This window comes from Sinocyclocheilus anshuiensis, unplaced genomic scaffold, assembly GCF_001515605.1.
Source record: "Sinocyclocheilus anshuiensis isolate Anshui unplaced genomic scaffold, SAMN03320099.WGS_v1.1 scaffold412, whole genome shotgun sequence".
Taxonomy (NCBI): Eukaryota; Metazoa; Chordata; class Actinopteri; order Cypriniformes; family Cyprinidae; genus Sinocyclocheilus; species Sinocyclocheilus anshuiensis.
Window position 1 is genome coordinate 271,338 of NW_015558661.1, and position 15,621 is coordinate 286,958.

The 15,621-nt window shown below is 38.9% G+C and overlaps 1 protein-coding gene across 1 annotated transcript; it reads left to right on the forward strand.

The window, feature by feature from the left end:
• The first annotated feature begins 227 nt into the window (after positions 1 to 227).
• LOC107681114 (fibroblast growth factor 10-like) lies at positions 228 to 15,406 on the forward strand. Its single transcript, XM_016477282.1, has 3 exons — positions 228 to 1,153; positions 13,316 to 13,419; positions 14,668 to 15,406. The coding sequence occupies exons 1-3, from the start codon at positions 847 to 849 to the stop codon at positions 14,860 to 14,862; spliced, it is 606 nt and encodes a 201-aa protein (XP_016332768.1). The 5' UTR covers positions 228 to 846; the 3' UTR covers positions 14,863 to 15,406.
• The last annotated feature ends 215 nt before the right edge of the window (positions 15,407 to 15,621 follow it).

Below are 15,621 nucleotides of genomic sequence, written 5' to 3' on the forward strand. Positions count from 1 at the left end.
CCCGGGGGGGGGGGGGGGGGCTGCAGCAGTTAGCCGGAGGAGACCTGTATGGGCCGACGCATGGGGCTCCAAGCCCAGATGGGAGGGAACGGGGAGGGAGGGGCAGTGAGAGAGAGGGAGACACTGAGAGTGGGTGAGGCAATTGGAAGAAACATAGTGAGACAGATAGGAGAGGGGCGAGGAAAAATGCCCCTCGTCGCCTCTCATTCTGACGCACACATGCAAGCAAAACTTGCACACGCACACACAGATCTTCAAAGCCGACTGCTTTTCATAGTCTCCCTATTAGCTAAAGAGATTACATCTGGGGCCCTGAACCAAATAAATAAGGTGAGAGGAGTGTCAGAGCTCAGTCTGCTCCACCTCAGGATCCTCTCAGCACTTCAGTGGTGAACAGAAAGGAAACCCACTCTTAATCAGAGGGACATTGAGAGAGCTGTACACAGCAGGGATTACAGGCTTTTTTCCTACTCTCATTTCATTGAGAACAGATTCGCTGGCCTGTTGCATTGGGGTCGTTTTGCCATTCTTCTCCAGAACATTTTCTTTGCCTCTTGCTGTCCTTGTTTTCCCCCCGTCCAACAGAACAGGGGTTCTTCAGTGGATTGTACGTGGGAGAGCAGGAGGAGGTGAAGCGGTTCCCCGCGGAGGTGTTTTGAGTTATGGATGTTGACACATTCCTTCTGGACACGAGGAGAACCGGATCCAGCCTGAGCAGCGCAAGCAGACGCTACCGCCACGGACGCTTCACTGGGCTTCACCTCCCGGTATCACCCTTTCTCCCAGCCAGCTCTTCAGCATGTACCTTTCTGTGAGGCTCTTCCCAGTCTTCCGAGCTCCAGGACAATGTGCAAATGGAAAGTGACTAAGGGTGCCTCAGCCTGGTTCCGTCTGTCCTGCCTTTCCCTGCTGCTGCTGCTCCTGCTCCTGTGTTCGGCTCTGCCTGTGACCTGCCATGACACCCACAGAGCCGTACGTGCCCCGAGGGGCACCAACTCCTCGTCGTCTGCCGTGGTGGGGCGGCATGTGCGCAGCTACAACCACCTCACGGGGGACGTGCGCAAGAGGAAACTCTTCTCCTACCAGAAGTTCTTTCTCAGGATCGATAAGAATGGAAAAGTCAACGGCACCAAAAGCAAGGACGATCCGTACAGTGAGTAATGCCCGTTTTTATCCTCTTTCCTTTCACATGTGGGTCCCATAGAAGAAATGGCACTGCTTATTTCCTGCCTCCTTTGATTTCGCAGTCAAACATCCAGCAGATAATATAAACCTTATCTGATGTTGGTGGGCGCGAGCTGCTGTGTGTGGAGTTGGGCTTTGCATGCGTTGCTGAGAGGTAGTCGGCTCTAATGTTGGTCCTTAGCTTTCAGAGTGCAGATTTATTCATAGCAGGTTTCCTGGAACCAATTTGAAATTACCAGGGGAGTCTTTCTTTTCTGTAAAATGCGCAAACCATTAGAAGTTACTCCCGAACATCACGCAGTCCATCAGTTATCTTTATTACTCCTGTTCGTCGTAACTCCCTAGTCGCTGCAACAAATGGCTTACTTTTGAGATTTTATTAATTTCAAGCACATGTCAGGTGGTTCTTTTTTCTGTTGAACATGTTATCGTGTTCATTCATAAATAATCAGAAGAATTTTAACTTTACACTTTGTGGCATGTCCAGACACCCGGCAGGGAGCTCGAAGCACCTGGTCACCACACTCCCAAATCTCCCTCTGCACTTTTTCGTTAGTAGATTGCACACACATTGCCGCTAATAAAAAAAGGTTTGACATATGGGTCCCATGTGCGTGCTGCTCGGCTTTTTTAGACTATGGTGTGCTGGAACTCCGCAAGACATGGCTGTGGGTATTTCAATTAGCCAAACTGCCTCTTAAATGTGCTGCACAGAAAGTCTCTTAATAAATCCAAGACCAGGCTTGAAGAGTTCTGGAAGGCTTTCAACTACCATCAAAGAGTTTGTCCAGAAAGCTGGACACTGTTAGGTCTAGTGTTGTAGACATTAAACATTTACGTGTATATTTATTAATGCATGTTTGAAAATAAATGAATAAATGTGTGCTAGTTTTTTTAAATGTAATTTAAATAGAAAAAAAATATAAATTTATATCTATCATGCCTGTTAAAAATGAAAAAATCTACATATCATATGCCATGTTTTTGTACTTTTCCCTATGCCAGTGAACTCTGTACATGCTAAAAGATTCCCGCCACTCGCTTACCACATGTAAAAAAAAAAAGCACTGTCCTTGTTAGCTCCCACAATGACCCTTAGGCATGAAGCATACTGGTAATAATGTTCCGGCCAGATGCACTGAGTTTCAGTGGGGATTCACTTCTCGTTTCAGTGCTGATATATCTGAAGTGTGGATATGGCCTGGAATGTCTGCGGGAGGCATAGCAAAGGGGAACCACTTGTTGGTGAATGGATCATTTCTCCAAAACAGATTGGACCTCTGCCATCCCTCCGCTTTCCCTGCTTTTTTTGCGGGCGCTATAATTGAATTCGAAGGGCCTCTGGTGCCCACAAGGTAGCAGCAGTGCTCCCTGCATCCCTCGCTTTAAAACAGCGGCACGGTGAAATGGTAGTGTGCGGCGTTTACGACAAGCGCGTTTGCTTGATTTATTCTGTAATCAGAGACCATTGTTGTTGCCCGTAAAAAGGGCAGAAATGAGTGGCTTGCTATGTTATGTATCATCATGTACTTGAAACATCAAAACATCCTCAAATGATTTTACTCCAGTTGGAGCCACTGGCATTTTAAAAGGAACCAGTCCCTTTTGCGGTATAATATTTCTCTTGAGTTAACAAAAAGAATATTCCCATGAACAGCACGGCGTGTTATTGTATATAGACTGACGTCATGTCGACAATTATCTTTGTGTTTGAAGGCCCGGTGTTTGAATAGAGCTGTATTTTATCAAGACTGTGCACAGATATGAGCTGTCAAACTCAATTTTTAAAAATATATTTTTAACTTCCACATTTAATGTTTATGAAAAGCACACTTTGCATTATGCTGAAATTAACAGTCGAATGAACTCAAGGTCAGTAGTTTTTCTGTTTTGGATGAGTTACAGAATATACTTTTGTAAAAGCACAAAGTAGAAGAAATGACATATTTTATTTTAATGAGACATTAATGTAGCCTATTTACCAGCAATGCACATATAAAATGTCACATCTTGATGCAAAATTTACATTTACACCCCCGTAAACACTTGCAGTAAATCAAAAGCCCGTATTTTATGAGAGGGCCAATATTTGTTTTGCATATTTGATGTGGAAAAATATTTGCAGAGAGCCTAAATATGATAGATTGTTACATTTCCCAGATTCAAACTCCCAGTCAGAGAGTCTCTTTGTCCATGTTTGAGTTCTCAAGTCCAGCCTTCTTTAGTTTTCAAGTCCACAAAAGACCTGTCTATGTGCAGTTTGAAATCCTATCCCACTCATATTGTTTGATTTCCTTTCAGAATCCATCAGCTCAGTATCACTTTTGTCACATTGTGTCTCCCCCAAGACATTTTTGGAAACGGCACCCCATGCTGGAACTCGGAGCTGTCCTCGGTGTATTGAGCGAGCCTAACAACAAGCTCACTGTGATGCAAAAGCTCTCACACGGACCGGCCGGAGTTCAATCTTTCTTTTCCTGTTTTGATCTTGTTTGCCTTCTCTTTCTTCTGCGCAATTGTTTTGTGTTAATCACACGGCGCTGATGAAAAAGTCAGCATCAACACGAGCGCAAAACCTCTGGTGTTGGCATGGCCGGAGGAAATTGTTAATGAGGATCATTAGTCTTTGACAGCTTTGATTGAGGGGATTTGTTCGATCAGAGTTCAACTACTGGTTGAATCGTAAGGTCTAAAGTGCAGGGGTCTTTCCAATCATCGTGTCAGCTCTTGGGCAGCAGATCAAACAAGGGTCAGGCCAGCGGTCATTATACGTCTCTCACTCCATTTGGGGTCAGTTTAATCTAATAGGGCTCAATTAAGAATACAGATTATTGCTGGTCTAATGAGGTGTTTCCAGGCCAAACTCCATTAGCTTTGGTCAGAGTGGCACACTTGAAGATTGTTTTTCTCCATGAGAGAATATAAAAATTTTTTTTAAATATATTTTTTTATATTTTTTTAAAGAATATAAATTACTATTACTAATTACTCGGTTTATTTCAGGTGTTGAGTTTCTTTGTATGCGTTAGGCTGAACCTTATCAACTATATAGCAAACAAACCCTTGCTTTTGTTTGCTGAATGAACGTTAATGTTCATAACTTGTTTTTCCTCCTGCGTTCGATTAGCTTCTGTCAGTTTACCTTGTATAAAAGTTGTTTTGCCATTTTAATGAGAAAGAAAGATGAATAAGCCTATTCTGTCAAGTGTTAGAAACTAGCATGGAAGGACACAGCTTCTGGCCTGGTGTGACATTAAATCTTTCATCAGGAACAATAACAAGATAACTGCAAGCAGCTCTCGGCATGTCTGCTGAGACAAAATGGAAAATAATCAACTGATGCTAGTTAGTATGGGCATGATTATGACAAAATCATAAATGTCCCTTATATTTGAAATTTATATTATTAATTTCTATCAAAAAAAATATTTACATGGGACATCTGCATACAAGCTGAGCGAATTATTATTATTAATATATATATTTTTAAATATGTATTTCTGTTTAATAGACCATTATTTTGTCTTTTATTTACAAATTGCATCTAGCCAATTCCAACAACAAAAAAACTAAATGACCCACAATGCTCTGGGCTCTGTCAGTGCTTTGGCAAGGTAACACTTTTTTTTTTGCGTGTCATGTAATATTCCCATATAAACTTTAACATCCAATTAAAAAATATTTGTATAGTAAAATTCGCTAATTCACAAGATCAATACATCCTTTATTAGAAATAGGGATTTCGCCTAGGGTGTCAAATTGGCTAGAAACGGCCCTGCCACCATGAACCGAAGTGAAGTATTCTCACTCACTATGACCAGTTTTTGTTACTGATAGGCCTATAGACTCATTAAACACCTTTGTTGCATTCATGCACATAGTGAACATGTCTGTGATTGGTCATAGTGCCCAACCACTGCAAAAAAGCATGTTGCAAACAAAACATTTTGACACAGTGATTAATTGTGCAGCCTTAATAGTTAGTGATCATTTTCATATGATATCTGATCACATATTTATAATCTATGTGACTGCATGTTCACCATAACATTGGTTTATTCAGTTTCCTCCTGCTTTACAGCTCAAATGTAGTTGTAAAATGACTCACTGGTGTGAATGAACATGTGCAATGTGTGAATTTAAATGACATGTTGCCGGCCCTGGCCACATGGATGGCACTCTTCAGGTGTGTGTGTGTGTGTGTGTGTGCTCTCTGTGGTTACGGTGCCCGTTTATAGCTCCTGTGGGAAATCCCAACCACACAAGTAATAAAAATGACTTATGAGGATTGAGCTGATGTGCAAAAGGTTAGTGTCAGCATTTCATTCTCTTTAACCTCGGCGTCCTTATAGACTTTCTCCTTTCTGATTCATAAATAACAGAGCAGGTTTTTACAAGACATTTTAAGGATCACTTCAAGATACCTGGCCCTCAAAAATGCAACATGCTGATAGCTTTGACATGTTTACTTATAAGCTGTCCATTGTTCTATTATGTTTGTTCCATCTTCACTACTGTTCAAAAGTTTGGGTTCTGTAAGATTTTATTACTTTTATTCAGAAATTACCTAATAAATTGATAAAGTTACAGTAAAGACATTTATAATGTTAAAATATAATAACATTTTATTAAAAATAGTGTCTCATTTATTTTAATAGCTAATATGTTTGAACAGATGCTCACACTGATCTACAACTATTATATATGAGTTATTGTGAAAGTGGTTTTTAGCACTTCATGCTTAAAGGAGTATGATTTTAAAAATGAATGTGCCATAATTTGTATTTTATCATTTTAACATGTAAAACGAGGTAAAAGTCCATGTTTTTAAAGACCATGTTGTTATACCCACAACATTTTGTAGTAGCACCTCAACATCTTCATCTAGTTAATACATCCAGCTTTTCCCTTCTGAAAGTTCAACTTAGAGGAGTGGAAGACCAGATGTATGCCTAACCTCTGACCCCATTACCTAAAGCAGAGCACCATTTGTGCCATGAGAAGTTCTGGGGAGAAACAGCACTGTCTCTTTTCTGCTGTGATCTGTCTGATTGCCAACAGACGGAGACTAAAAGTACACTTGCCCACAAACCAGTGAGACGACAATTGTTTTGGAATTGTTTTCAGGAAACTATAAGCTTTGAGGTGATCATTGAGCAGTTTATGGAGTAAGAAGCCAGGTACAGGGAGTTTAGTTATGATAACTGTGATATCTACAAACACATGTTGTTCTTTTTATGTTTATCAAGCCATTAAACAGGAAAGACTGAGGGAACGACTTTGCAAGGTCTTTCAGTGTCCTATAAATCTGTTAAGTGTTTAATATGCTACAATACTGGACAAATGAGAGCAGGGTGAAGCTTTCCTTAAACACATCTTCTCACAAGCTCCAAGGGGAATTCCTAAGCGATGTGTGCTTGAACAGATGGCGGCGGTTGGCGCCTCAAAGCACTGAAGAGAGATGAGGACCAGTGTGAGCAGAGATGCATCTGGCCTGTCAAAGAAGTGAGCAGGAAGTTTGAGTGGTCTTGCATTGGTTCCCATTAGGATGGGTGTTTGCTCTGACATTTAGGAGGAGGTTGGAAACTGTTTGCCGCCACAGAAGGTTGTCTGGATGTTTGGGTATGTTAGGTGTGTGTTTGGGATGATGCATGCATGGTTGCGCTGTGCGCAAAGTGTTTCAGTGGTTTCATTGCCCAGGCAATGCAAACACTGAACAAATCTGTCTGTCATCAAAAATTAGTTGAGCACAAAATCTTCAGTCCTCAGACAGTGTGCAGGGTGGTTAACAAATGCCTGGACAGTTAGTCAAACAAAAACATGATATTTAACATGCTCTGATGGTCTGGAATAACATGTAATATGTGAAGAGTTTAGGGATAATAATTCATCCAAAAATGGAAATTCTGTCATCATTTACCCTCATGTTGTTCCAGAAACTTTTTTTTTCTGCTATGAAACAAAATATGTGTGTACATGTAAATCTCAAAACAACCCATTATATAGGGGCTCTGAGTATTCCTGGCAACTGGAGGAGAGAAAGAAGAATTGTACTCATTTTCTGACTTTCTCTTCTTTATGTGCTCTTTCAATGAGTCACATTTTAGCAGATTTATAGTGGGAGAACAGCACTACTGATTTCACTACTGTCCGAGGATGCATTACGTAATATGAAATAGAGCTGGTTCTTGTGTTGTAAGCTCAGACTAAAGACATGCACATTTGAACCATATGCCCCTGAGAACTGTAATGTTATAGTGTATTCAAATACACATCATCCATTGGGCAAGTCACTGGCCTTAAATCATGTGTCCCTTTTAGCTTTTTAAATGCAATCCAATGTTTTTCTTTAGGCCAAGCACACACTACAAGACTGAAGACTGCATGCGCACACTTAAAAGAGTTACTGTTTCTTGTGTGCACAGTCGCAGACTTTGTTACAATTGTAAACCAAAAATGCAACATTTGACTTTTGCTTCCCACTCTCGCACCTTGTAGTGTGTGCTTGGTTTAGCAGGCTGGTCATTATGTTTTGGCAAAAGATATGGATCTAGAGCCCTAAAGACAGATATTTAGAGGCAGATGTGCAATAGAGTTACTGTAAGATCTCAGACGATAAACTGGTGGATGTGAGGGAGAACAGATTGCATAACTCTCTTTACCAGTGAGTTTGCATTGTGCTCTATTAGCAAATTTCAGTAGGAAAATCGGTAATAAAAGCCTGTTTATGAGGTGCTGAAAAAATGAACAAAATTGTTTTAAGAAAAATCATCATTCTTCACTAAGCTTTTAACACAGCTCTGAAAAAAGTATAGCTATTCTGAGTCTGTCTACAGAGGCCACATATGCTTTCTGTAAACCATCTTGAAAGGCTCATTTAAAAACAATCTTCATGGATTTTGTTTTTACGTGATCAAGAGCATCAGGTTATCATCATCTGATCTGTTTTGTAGCTTTTAACATAAAAACATTGCATTTCTCCATACAATCCAACAAACAATAGACGGAGCGGAGGTCCTAAAATCTTCAAAGGGACTGCATACAAACATATTTACAGTCCTTCTAGTCTGAGTTCATCCAAAGTCACTCTACGCTGCAAAAAAATGATATTCTTACACAGTATTTGTCTTGTTTTTAAGTAAAATTTCTGAACATTCTTAAATCAAGATACATTTACTTGAGAAACATTTACTTCCAGAAAACTAAGATTTAATATCGTAAAATTAAGTGACTTCATGCTTAAAACAAGAACAAATGGCCAGTGGGGTAAGAAAAATAAACTTGTTTTCCCTTTGAATAAAGTGTATTTATTTTAGGGTCTCTTAACTAGTTGCTTATTAGCATGCATATTACTAGAATATTATCCATTTATTAGTAGTAATTAAGCACATATTAATGCCTTATTCTACATGACCTTATTCTACATCCCTAATCCTACCCAATACCTAAACTTAACAACTGCCTTACTAACTATTAATAAATAACTAAAAAGCAAATTAGGAATTTATTGAGGGAAATGTCATAGTTAATAGTGAATAAGTGTTCCCCATTCTAAAGTGTTACCGTGTATTTTTCTGACCCCATTACGTTTTTTTTTCTTCTGCTTTTTAACCTTAAGTCATTTTGCCTGTCAAGTAAAAGTATCTTTATTTAAGAATGTTTAGATATTTGTACTGGGGGAAAAAAAAACATTTTTTGCAGTGTATTTCAGCAGAGCTTGGATGGGATATTGAGACCGGCCCCCCAGACCCGTCCACTGATCTCCCTAAGCCCAGGAGCCAGGGGCCCGCGGAGCCCAGATCAAAGGTCTAAGTCACTGTCATCAGACAGTGGCCAATGATGGGTCAGCAGCAAAGATGCCTTTTAATGGGGACCCTTTTCACTTTATGGCCCTGTAGGCAGGGGGTTAATTGAAAAGACGTGCGTGTCAGAGGTGTGGCGGTCCGAGGTTCCCAGGACAATTAAGCACCCTGGTGTAATATATGACTTGATTAATTCAGTCTTTGCTTCCAGAAAGAGAGTGGAAGAGAGTGTGGAGAGCTGACAAGCAGTTGAGGGTTCCCGAGTGCAAGTAAGATTATTATTTTGACATCTGGAAACGAGCCAATCGGAACGCTGCTAGGGAAAAGTCCGTCTGCCTGATAAAAATTGTTGTTTTCAAACACATTTGAAGTGGATGGGGGTCTCTTTCACTCTCTCGCAGGCTTTGGTGGTGATGCAGGTTGCACAAGGCTACAAATACGAGGCTGTGGGTTTTTTTGTAATTACCACAAGATGCGATAACCTGAGTTCTGTCACCCTGCCAAGAAAACATTGAACGCCGTTAAGTGGGAAGGGGGGCGGCCACCTACAGAGCCTGGAGCAAGAGCCTAGTCTACTGAGGGAAGATCACGCTAGGCTATGGGTGGGACTCTCTGGACCACCGTTGGGCCATGGGCAGTGTAATGTCACAGACACATAGCCGCTCACAGGCAGGGTTTGAGTAAGGTGGGGCTGGGCTTATTAAAAAGCTGAGGCTTTTAAGTCTTGAAATCGTGTTTGTCAGAATACCAGAGCGCCATGATATAGATGTAACAAAACATTGGGTCTGCTAGGAAAACTGTTTAAAAGTAATCACGCTCTTATGAGTCAAGACTTTGCTATCTGTAGAGCGGCCGTTCTCAACTGTGCTGTGTGAGAGATTCTAAGTGGCCGGCGAGATTTTCTGGCTGATAATATAAAATAAATAATGCATATATAAAATATATATAAAAAAATAAGGGCCTGTGAGTTGATTGGCTGACATAAAATAATAAATAAATAATAAAAAATACATTGCTTATAACTAATAACCATCAAGTACATTATTGTAGTAGCAGAAGCCCTTTATTATTATTTAAAATATTATTAATTATTTTTTAAAATAAAGTTTATAATAAAAAATACAAATGATATAAATAATAGATCTAAAAAAACTGAATTCAAATAAAATATAAATATTAGATTTAAAGCTTCAATGAAAGTTAGAAATGTTGCCTTGGCAAATAAAATAAGTTTAAGCTGAAGCACTAAAGTTATTAAAACTGAAATAAAAATAAATTAAGCATTAAGCATCTTAAAAATCATTTAAAAATACTCATTTGTGATGAAGGGCTTCTGCTACTTTGATGATTACTCAGTATTATTCAGAACTGATAGTTATTAGTTATAGGATTGTTTTTAAACTAAGGACGATTTGTATGCTGTTCAAAACTGCAAGTAATTGTTTTCATGTTGTTGGGGTTTCTCTCAGACTTGAGGTGGTCTGCAGTTACTGATTAAGTTTGAGAAGCACTACTGTGTTGAGGTTTAACTCTTACATGACTGCCCGTACGCACTTTAATGAGCCGAATAAAACTGTAACAGACTTGTTGCACGAACAGCTGTTGTTCTTGGTAATGTCTTAAAAATGTTGATTAGATATGTGCTTGAGAGCTTATTGCATTTCAGACACTGGGCTTAAAACATTTCTCTGTACTTTTAGGTCAAATCTCACATTAAATAACTGGTATTTGGCAGAAATCTGAAATGAAAGAGGGGCAGATCTTAAATGTGTATGGTGTGGAAGAAGAAAGCATGCAGAGAGACCTGTTGCTTAGATGCCTCAGAGATGTTTTGGTTTTGTAAATCCAGCCTTTTGTTGCAGACCTGTATTTCAGCTTCAATGCAGACAGGAGAAACACTCCTGGGACTCGTGAGGGAGTCGTAAAAAAAAAAAGACTCCAGCGTGTTTTGGTTTGACAGACCACATCAAATAGCCGAAAGTAAACAGGTGCTTTCTGCCAGACGATTCAGGCTTTATTTTGACATAGCACGCTTTAAAGAGCAGCCACCAAATTTACTGTAGACATGACATGTTGTTTGCACACATGACATGACATCACTCGCATAGGGATGGGTGCAACTGCATGATCGGTGTTTGGGATTTCTAGTCAAAATTTATATGCGCTTGTGTCATTTTGGGCAGCCGTTCCATTGCTTTTGTCCACTCTATTACTCTTTGATCATGGATTATTCCTCCTTAATCCTAACAAGGCTGTGATCCCATCTCTGAGCCCCCTCCTTTTATTCTGTCGCACTTGCTCATGAACCTGAGGCGAGGGAGGAGAGAGGATAGAAGACTAGGTCTCCTTACATCTTCTCTTGGTGATTGCAACCTGAGCCCATGGGGAGTAACTGCCTTCAGATCCACTTAATCCTCCTGTTGTAGCAGCGCTTGCGCTCCTGATCCACAGGTGTGGATTCAATTCCTTTGCGTCACAAAACTCTGATTTCAATGTTAGGCATTTACAAATCATCCAAGATACAGAGGGTTTTACATAGTTCTGAAAGTAGATATGCAATATAGTGACCTTTTGCTGGAGTAGGACATCTGACTGACATATAAAGCCACAATTATTTTTATTATGTATATGTGACCCTGGACCACAAAAGCAGTCTTAAGTCGTTGGGAGATATTTGTAGCAATAGCCAACAATACATTGTATGGGTCAAAATTATCAGTTTTTCTTTTATGCAAAACATCATTAGGATATTAAGTAAAGATCATGTTCCATGAAGATATTTTGTGAATTTCCTACCGTAAATATATCAAAACTTAATTTTTGAGTAGTAATATGCATTGCTAAGGACATCATTTGGACAACTTTAAAGGCGATTTTCTCAGTATTTAGATTTTTTTGCACCCTCAGATTCCAGATTTTCAAATAGTTGTATCTCGGCCAAATATTGCCCTATCCTAACAAAACATACAACAATGGAAAGCTCATTTATCCAGCTCATTTAGCTTTCAGATAATGTATAAATCTCAATTTAGAAAAAATTTACCCTTATGACTGTTTTTTTGTGGTCCAGGGTCACATATTACAGTATGTATATATATATATATATATATAATAAATTAAGGAATATAAAAATATTCAAAAATAAAAAATGACTAAAGCACATGACAAAATTACTAAAACTAAAATTAAAAGGAAAACGGAATTTAAAAATTCTATAAATAATACCAAAATAACACTGCCTTAGGCTATTTGAAATAGATTATACCACAGTGATAGAAACAGCATCAAATTAAGCAATCTAAATAATTATTTAAAAATTGCTCAAATAAATGTCATTATTTTACAGTTTTATTTATTGGTCTCCAAAAACAATGGAAAAATAAAATGTATATAGATTCTGTGATTAGAATTTCTGACCATCCAAAAGTAACAAGTGGAATATGTTATTGGACATTTAGTTTAGCTATCATTAAGTCAATGCTAATAACTTAACCAGCATGACTTCCTAAGTCAACCGGCATAACTGTGTTGCATCACCAGCTAGACCAGCACTAATTACCCTAAACTAGTAAGGAGGTTGATGCTGGTCTTTTCAGCAGGATTGGTAGGCCGCTCACTTGCTTTAGAAGCTTGGTGTTTTACGGTTTTGATGCGTTTTTGAATATTTGCAGATAAAAGCACTGAATTCACTTAAGCAGCGAGGTAAACTGAACTGCTCGTGTTCTTCAAAGGCCAGAAGCTGCAGGCAAAAGCTCTTTTAACCCCATACACAAACAACATAGGATCATATAGCCCTGTTTGCTACTAGGACATGCTTTGGTCTGGGACTAATCCCATCTAAAGCGTGATGGCTTTATGAGTTTACATAATTGCCTTTTAAAAGGCAAAACAGTAATGGTTACCACAACTTGAATCACTAATGGCTACAAACCTCTGCCAGCATGCCTTTCAGCTCTGAAAACTCCAACAAAGACAGCAAAATATGACTTTCCATGTCATAAATGAGCACTTTTGAACATACTCCTGCATGGGAGGATGGAGAATTTCTGACTGTAGCACTGGGGTTATGAGGTGGATTGTGGGTAAAGTTCGAGGAGGTCATTTCTGTGATGCTTTTACCTATATTTACATGTTGATATTTGTTACCTGTTCTATCATTTTAGGCTTGCATTTAATCTATGTCATTATGCAATTACATGTTTCATGTGACACCAGCAGTGCACCTTGTTTAATGTAAAATAAGTATTTGCATAATTCCGAAAACTCTAAAACCTGCAATGTTTTAATGTGGACATTATGTAAATTATACGTTTACGTTTGTTTTCTAGGTACACTCGAAATCAAGTCTGTGGATGTGGGCATCGTTGCCATCAAGGGGATTCAAAGCAATTACTACCTTGCAATTAACAAGAAAGGGGTGGTCTACGGGGCGGTGAGCATCATTTTCTCTTCATTTCTCTTTTAATTATAGTTAATGACTGGACTCCACAACAAATAATGATAACGTTTCGTGATCCCGTCCAAACCGAAGACGTCCTTCTTATCGGGAATTGTTAAACAACATTCAGAATTTCTAAACTATTTATAGAAATTCAGCCCTTTACAAGCTTCCAGAAAGATCCGTCAGCCCTCGGGTCCCTCTCAGAGGCTTTGATGTCAGAGAGCCTGCTCTATTTCTCATGTCTCGGGGCACTTAAAAAGCCCGGGGTTGTTTTAAAGGACAGTTCCACTCCATTGCCTGTAAATTATCCCCCAGCAAAAGTCGGCTTGAGCAAAAGAGTTCTGTCATCTTTGAAAAAGTAAGCCGAGAAGGTCCTCTTCCTTACGCTGTAGTCTCTCCTCCAATACTGCTCCATGCATGCGTTCTCCTCCATTCACGATCCAGCCATACAATCCCCTGCTCGCTCTTTGTTCCGAGTTCTCTCCAGCCCCATCGCCTCTCATTCATCCGCTCTCATGAATGGCAAATGTTACCTGAAACAGGCAAAAATAGTGCCGTACTTTTCCCAAAAGTGAAATCAACAGAGTGGAAGGGGAAAGTCCTAAAATGCAATCGCCTGTGCCTCGGGTCTGTTGTCCTCTCAGTGGAAATATCAATAAAGTGACGTACCCTACCATTTATATTATGGGGGGAAAAAATATATTTTTTGTGATTTCAAAGGGTAAAATGTGGAAATGTAGAATAAAAACCATCCTTTTGGATAAATGGTACAGATTTATCATTTTAATGTCAATATAATATTTATAACAATATTTTGTATTTAAAATAATTAAAATGATATTCAATATTATATTAATTTTATGAAATGCATTTTTTTTCTGAAAGTCGTGGAAACAGTTTTGATAATGCTAAGATGAGAAAAGGTGAAGATAGTAGTGGACACAGTTTATCTAATAATACATTCATTCCATTCCAAAATAAATATGAAAAAAATATGACATTAATATGTAAGGATTGATCCTTTTAATGGGTCAAAATGTTATATTATATTAAAAACAATATTTTGTACATATAATAATACAACAATATAGCATATTTCCATTTCATGAAATGCATTTTTTTTTTTTACTATAATACTGATATGGTTTGCATTCATTACTTTTTAAATAAATCAACAAACTGCACTGCATGACCAAATATGATATCTCGAACTGACTCAAGTACGTCTTCTTCTTTCAGAAGGATTTTGGCATTGACTGCAAGCTGATAGAGCGGATAGAGGAGAACAGGTACAACACCTATGCCTCGGCAGAGTGGAGGAACAGGAAGAAGCCCATGTTCGTGGGCCTGATGGCCAACGGGAAACCGATGAGAGCCAAAAAGACCCGGAGAAAAAACACAGCCACACACTTTCTCCCCATTCCTATCGTGTAGCCATAACCCCACCAAAAGGGAACATTTAACTGCACTGAGGAAAGACTTGGAATTTTTGGACAGTTTGGAGAAGGCACTATGTAAAGGAACTAAGAGAACTCCTTTTCACTGAGTCCGATTGTTGTCACATATTTGTTTTTAAGTTATTGGCACCAGGGAAAATATGGGACATTTTTTTATGCCAAACCCTTTTCTAGCAAAGGAAAGTTTGGACCGAAACCTACGGAGAGGACATTGCAACCTCCCAGAATGAACCGAAGAGACTTTTCACAGAGTGTATTGCTTGTGTGTATTTGTGTGTGTGACCTTTGGATGCAGTTATTTATGCTGTACTAACTCATACGAAACACTCTAACAGACTCTCAAACTCTGTGACTCAGTGGACTGAAAGTTATGCTTACTGGAAGCACTTGCTCAAGGTGCAAGGCTGAGCGGCAGAGATGGAAACCCCGCATCTTTCATCCGAATTTAGTCAAGCTAGCACCATAGAGTAAAGAACTCTAACATTATTAACATGCAAAAGCCACTGTATTTGATATCTCCGTTCTTTACCTGACTGCTTTGGAATAAATTATTTATTTTATGTAATATTTAAAGAAAAACAAAGGCAAAAAAAACATGGAATGGACATTTTTTTTTATCATTTATGCTCCTCTTTTAAAAAGCTATTCTATTGGTTACACATGAATAAATAAATATATTTCTCCTTACCTAGCAGAAGTTGCGTCCGTGATGCTGAGAAAAGCTCATTTTCTTCTT

Bases quoted from the DNA above. Each gene is read 5' to 3' on its own strand.
- LOC107681114 (XM_016477282.1), top strand. From the start codon at position 847: ATGTGCAAATGGAAAGTGACTAAGGGTGCCTCAGCCTGGTTCCGTCTG. The intron at 1,154-13,315 runs GTGAGTAATGCC...TTTGTTTTCTAG, and splicing joins AAGCAAGGACGATCCGTACA to GTACACTCGAAATCAAGTCT. The intron at 13,420-14,667 runs GTGAGCATCATT...TTCTTCTTTCAG, and splicing joins AAGGGGTGGTCTACGGGGCG to AAGGATTTTGGCATTGACTG.